We start from the raw sequence: 6,315 nt of genomic DNA on the forward strand, positions 1-6,315 counted from the left end.
GCGAGAAGAAAGAGTCGAAACTGGTTCTGTATCACTGGACCCAGTCATTCAGCTCTCAGAAGGTAAATAAACATGAAAACATGACGCAGTCAACAGGAATCGAGGAGGTCATAAAATGCAGCACAGTTAAAAAAGCTGCTGTGTTTATACACAATGGCATATAGTGCTGTCTTAATACTTTGATTTATTACTTTAAATTGAAGCAAAATACAAAAAAATTCTAGTATTTATATAATATATAATTCTCTATATTCTAGTAAATTGTAAGAGTAGATGAGCCATGAGGGTTGGGTGTGTTACAGACATATTGTAGATGTAACTTTGTTCATTCATTCATTCATTCATTCATTCATTCATTCATCCATCCATCCATCCATCCATCTAATTATCCATCCTTCCATCCAATTATCCATCCAGATATCCATCCATCCATCTATCTATCTATCTACTGTATCCATCCATCCATCCATCCATCTATTTATCTATCTGTCTATCCATCCATCCATCCATCCATCCATCCATCTTCTGTAAATGATTGTCAGGGACAGAGCGCATCTGGAAACTGCACACACATATAATGGAATGTACAGTACTGGAGAAAGCTGGGGAACCTGAAGGAAACCTACATGGAAAACAAGGAAAATGTGAAACTCTATACAGCTTTAACCTGCTGCCACACTTACAGCATGGGAATCTGTGTGAATTGTGACCTTCGTATTTTCATGGCACCAGTCATGACGATCATATTTATTTGACCAATTCTAAACATTTTATTGTTCTCCCGATTATGGATTTTTATACATTTATACAATGATAGAAAACGATGCAAACCGCAGTGGAAAAAAACAACACATTAACATTAGAGGTAGAAAAATGACAGAAATTCTATACATCACAAAATGAGCTGTTTTTACATTTGAAGAATGTTCAGAAAGAAGTAGAGACTGAGGCTCAGTATAGAAATTCACCGGTTCGCGCCAAACAACTAAACGACCCCAGACAGCGAAGCTTTTAGTACCGTGTGTGTTGTATGTGTGTTGCAGGTGAGGCTGGCCATAGCTGAGAAGGGTTTGCAGTGTAAGGAGTATGATGTGAGCTTGCCTCTGAGCGAACACAACGAGCCATGGTTCATGCGTCTGAACCCAGCCGGCGAGGTTCCTGTTCTGGTGCATGATGATCGTGTCATCTGTGACCCTGCTCAGATCATGGATTACTTAGAGGACACTTTCAACGATGGTAAACACACTAAGCTCTCATTTACACTTTAACATAGGGGACTAAATTGGGCTTTGCCAAGTTTAAACAAATAATTTAGTCAGATGTTTATATTTATATAGGAGTAGGTGATTATGGGGAAAATATATCACAGTACTTGATTTAAACGATACACGATATGTATTACAATATATAGGTTTTCTAATAAATTGTCAGAAACGAGTAGTATTGTCATATTGACCAGCATTATGTTTACATTGAGTCATTTGGCAGGTGTGACATTAAACATGACCTTCATACTTACTTCTGCATCGATTTAGGTTCTATTGATTTCCATTAATGAGTTTTGTCTATTATTTTATTTATGTCCATTTACCAAACTTTACTTTTAATTTATATTAAAATATATAATTTGTTGCATGTCTTTATCATTTTATCCTTCATATCCATTACGGTTCGAGAAAAGTGTTCCTTTTGATTTATTTTCTGTTTACACTGTTTGTGTTTTCATCACCATTTTAAGTTCATCATGATGCCAAATTTGGATAAAGCTGACCATGAAGAGTGTATGGTGAGTGATTTCTTAGTGTTATTATGGAGTGATGTATTGTCACAGTGTTGTTGTTTACAAAAGAAGTCTGTAACTTCAGGGCCTTCTGCGGATTGTGCGAAAATCAGAAAAATATCACAAGTACAAATGACGATGACACCAGCCAGCAGTGTGTGTCTGAAGTGGGAGACGGTGCTTTCTTTCTTCAGAGTGTGTTGTGCTGTCCTGTGAAACAGCATGAGCAGCAGTTTAAATCAAAACAATAATGTTCTGGCTGCTTTTACATGTATGATAAAAGTATGACAAGACATGTATGACAAGTATGATAACCTTAACTCTCCTGGGTTGGCAGCCATATTGGGAAGAAACTCTGGCTAATTTCAGGGCCAGAAAATTAGTTAAAAATATGTTAGTATAATTTTAGACATTTTATGCTTATTACTGGTTTAAAAACAATTCAAGAATTACAGACTGCAACTTTAAATATCAGCTGGTAGAAACTGTTCATACAACCTTTTCAGTGTATTGTGTGTTTGTGTGTGTGTGCGCGCGTGTGTGTTCTTGATTCAGACAAAACTCCAAAGCTGATTCCAGAAACAGGGAGCACATATTATCACAGAGTCCAGCATTATCGCGAACTGCTGGACTCCTTGCCCATGGACGCTTACACACACGGCTGCATCCTCCATCCTGAGCTCAGCGTAGACTCTCACATCCCAGCCTACGCCAACACGCGCATCCGCGGTAAGTACTGTAACACACCTGATAGCAAACCTTTTAAACCCATCGAAGCAGAGATGCTTTGTGTTTCCATCAGATGCTGAGTTTATGAACGATTTTGGGAAGCACAATATAACAAGTTCTATTGTGGACCAATTTTAGACAAATATTCATTTGTAATGTAATGTTTGGTGCAAATATTTGTACACCCGGTCAAATGAAGGGAACATAATTAAATATGATTAGAATTTTTAATTATTATTTTCTTATGAAGAAAAATAAGGGGGTGGGGAAGAAATGTGGTATATGCAAAAATTTTGGCAACCAGTTTTTTACCTTATGTTTTTTAAAGGTCTTGCAGATACATCAGGGTTCTCAATGTTTTTTGCAATCACGGACCACTTTAACTGTTAAATTAATTCCACAGATTTCTCAGGACAGATTTATGAACATAATCCCCTTTTCAAATGTATTACCTTTTTACTCTGGTTATTTGAGCTATGGATCATTTTGTTCTTGAGCCTTTTGTATTCTAGGCCCAAGCTGGCATTCATTATAGGCTTTTTTGTATGTTTAATATTTTAATTAAAGTAAATATATTCTGTGTATTAAAAAAACATTAGATGTACATAAAGATCTGGATAATGCAAATAAAAGGAATTGATATTATTAATAATTAATAATGCGATTTTACTCTCTCTCACAGCTCAGATCGGGAGCACAGAATCTGAGCTGAAGAAACTGGCAGAAGAAAACCCAGAGCTTAAAGATGCTTATATCTCAAAACAGAGACGCCTAAAAGTGAGGAACGTCCACTTGCTCGAAAATAGAAAAAGTAGTATACAGATTGAGTGGTGATGATGATGATGATTCAGACTGTTTATACATGCCTTGATTTAGAGAGTAATAAGCAACACTGTGTGATTAGATAACCAATTCATACGAATATCAATGTGTCCAGACAAAGCTGTTTGATCACGACAATGTGAAATATCTGAAGAAGATTCTGGATGAGCTGGTGCAAGTTATGGATCAAGTGGAGACAGAGCTGCAGAGGAGAGCAGAGGAGACACCAGGTAACCGAACCTCAGCCTTACTGCAGCTTCAGTGCACATTTAAAGCTGCCATTTGTAATTTGTTACATGAATGTGTTGAGATTTGTTTTAATCATATTACTGGCGATTCACAATATTGACCTTTTCAAAAATGGACCTTTTCAGCTCCACCACTTTTTTTAAAAGACAGCTCCATACATAGTTAGTGTATCTATACAAATATGTGTTCATTGCAGTTTCAGGTCACATTACTGAGAACATTGTTCTGAAACAGATCACAGTTCACATGAGAAATTGCTAATGTGAAAGCTGTCATGTGGAGCAGGAAGCGCAGTGAGGTACAGAACCCAAGACCAGTAGGAAGCGGTGTGAGTTTGGATGCAACTTCATTTGGGAAGTGGTAGCTCAGTGGTTAAGGTGTTGGACTGCTGATCGGAAGGTTGTGAGTTTGAATCCCAGTGCCACCAAGCTACAACCCCTGGGCCCCTGAGCAAGGCCCTTAACTCTATTGCTTAGCTGTATAAACAAGAGAAATAAACAAGAGTTGCTATGGATAAGGGCATCTGCCAAATGCTGTAGATGTAAATGGTTCTCCAGTCTGCACTTGTTCAGGAAGTAAAGTAACCCGCACGTGTGTTTTAGTCAATGACGTCATGATTACTTTCCACATGGGGTGGCAGGGGAACATAGTGGGGCAGAGAAGAGGTGAGATGCCTCACTGCACATAATGGCACCAAAATAATGCATCTAAACAATATGGGGATGCGTGTTGTTCTGTATGCATGTTTGTGGTGATGAAAGATGAACACAAATGCACCGGAGTTCAATAGAATCAAGTGAGTCTGAAACTAGACCAGTGCTGTTGGGTCACCCTGAATAACGGGCTCGGATTCATAATGCCCTGTGTGGGGAAAATCACCAATTTCACCGAAATTGGTCCATAAACTGGACAACGTTCACCCATCTTAAGAGATCTCCATACTGATGTATCTGACATTTCTCCTTTCTCTTTTTCCCTAGAGGAAGGAACTCAGCAGTCATGGCTGTGCGGCGAGTTTTTCAGCATGGCCGACGTTTCGCTCGCCGTCACACTCCATCGGCTCAAGTTCCTCGGCCTCTCGCGTCGTTACTGGGGCAACGGCACACGGCCCAATCTGGAGTCGTACTACGAGCGTGTCCTGGAGCGCCCCACGTTCTGCAGGGTCCTCGGCCACGTCAACAACATCCTAATATCAGCCGTGTTACCCACTGCTTTCAGAGTGGCCAGAAAAAGAGCTCCCACCTTCATAGGGACCACAGTGTTAATTGGATTGTTAGGGGGTGCAACATATTTTGCTTTTCTTTATTTTAAAAAACGACTGCTTGTGTCCTAAAGTATCTATTTTTTGTGGCCTCATCACGATGTGTTGATGAACTGTTAAGCGATAACTATTCAATTTAAACATGTTTCACAAAGCTAACCAGCTTAAAGGAAAAATCATTACTTGTGAAACGCGTTGTAACCTTCGGGCCACTAAACATTCTAATGGTACAAAGTATCAGAAACCTCACAGACTCAATTTGTTCCTATATCTATAGTCTAATTTAGTATGCTGATGTTTGCCAAGAGCATTCATTAGCTACGAATACCTAAGCTTTGGCTGTAATCTTGAGCTAGTAGGAGGTTTTTAAGTTTCATACAAGTGAGTGGATTTTAAGCTCAGATAAAGATCAGTCCTTAGGAACTGCATGCTCAGGGTCACAGTCGTTTAAATTATGCTACTAGATTATTTATATCTTAGGGAAAAGATCTCATTCACCAACAAGTATAAATAATAGTGATGATACTTAAAAACAATCCTACTAACATCTCTCCAGTGATCTAGCTGAGGTTGAGGATGCACACATTCCCATGATTGTGATGTTTATATTATACCTGTGCTACACAAGCATTTGCAAGTTTTTGTGACCTATTCATTAAAGCCGTGTGTGTGTGAGAGAATTGGATCACTTGGAACTCCTGTTTAGATTTGTTTTATTATCCGTAATGTACAGTGATAATCAAAGTATATGCACATTATGCACTTTTGATTTAATCTTCAGTTATGTGTAGAACGTTATGAACACCTTCTTTGTTCTGTCCTGAACTTTCCACAGCGACTACTGAACTACACACCAGTGAGCATAAGCCGATAATCAGCTGTACATTGTATATTATATATAATATAATATAATTCAAAATAATGTCTGAAAATGTATAGGTTTTCAGGACTTTTATTCAGAACGGGTGACGGGAAATTAGGTAATTACACTGGATTGAAAGTGCAATATCAGCACAATCACATGAATGGGAGCCTTGTTTTATTTCATTACTTCTTTGGTTTATTTATGTGCATTTCATTAGTCTTGCCTTCTGTACCAGGTAACAGTGAACAGCAGTGTCAGATCAACCTCTTGGCTTTTCTTTATCTTTACCTGTCTTGTATGGAACTGTTTGAAAACCATGTTATACTATAATAAAATAAGTCATTCTGGCTATGCACTGTGTTCTTCTTCAGTCATTTTAGACACACACAGTGGATATAAATAGTCAACACACCATTGTAAAAGTTCTAGGTTTTCACGATGTAAAAAACGAAGGTATGTCGGATCTTTTTCTACCTTTAATGTGAAATAGCAACCACAATTCAGGTGAAAAAATTTATACATGTTTGAAGGGAAAAAAACAATACCAAGTGATAACTAAGTGTTAATCTCTGAAATGGCATAAGCTCTCATGTGCAAGCCTAATAGTCC

The 6,315-nt window shown here is 38.2% G+C and overlaps 1 protein-coding gene across 1 annotated transcript in view; it reads left to right on the top strand.

The window, feature by feature from the left end:
• Positions 1-6,055, top strand: part of gdap1 (ganglioside induced differentiation associated protein 1) — a 6,143-nt gene extending 88 nt beyond the window's left edge. The window contains exons 1-6 of the mRNA XM_060862178.1: positions 1-62; positions 1,044-1,236; positions 2,336-2,509; positions 3,192-3,286; positions 3,447-3,561; positions 4,561-6,055. The exon at positions 1-62 is cut by the window's left edge and continues 88 nt beyond it. Of these exons, the coding sequence (XP_060718161.1) occupies positions 1-62; positions 1,044-1,236; positions 2,336-2,509; positions 3,192-3,286; positions 3,447-3,561; positions 4,561-4,913 (992 nt within the window). The 3' untranslated portion in view covers positions 4,914-6,055. The remainder of the gene's footprint in view (positions 63-1,043; positions 1,237-2,335; positions 2,510-3,191; positions 3,287-3,446; positions 3,562-4,560) is intronic.
• Positions 6,056-6,315: the final 260 nt, after the last annotated feature.

Source organism: Tachysurus vachellii, chromosome 25, assembly GCF_030014155.1.
Source record: "Tachysurus vachellii isolate PV-2020 chromosome 25, HZAU_Pvac_v1, whole genome shotgun sequence".
NCBI classification, from domain to species: Eukaryota; Metazoa; Chordata; class Actinopteri; order Siluriformes; family Bagridae; genus Tachysurus; species Tachysurus vachellii.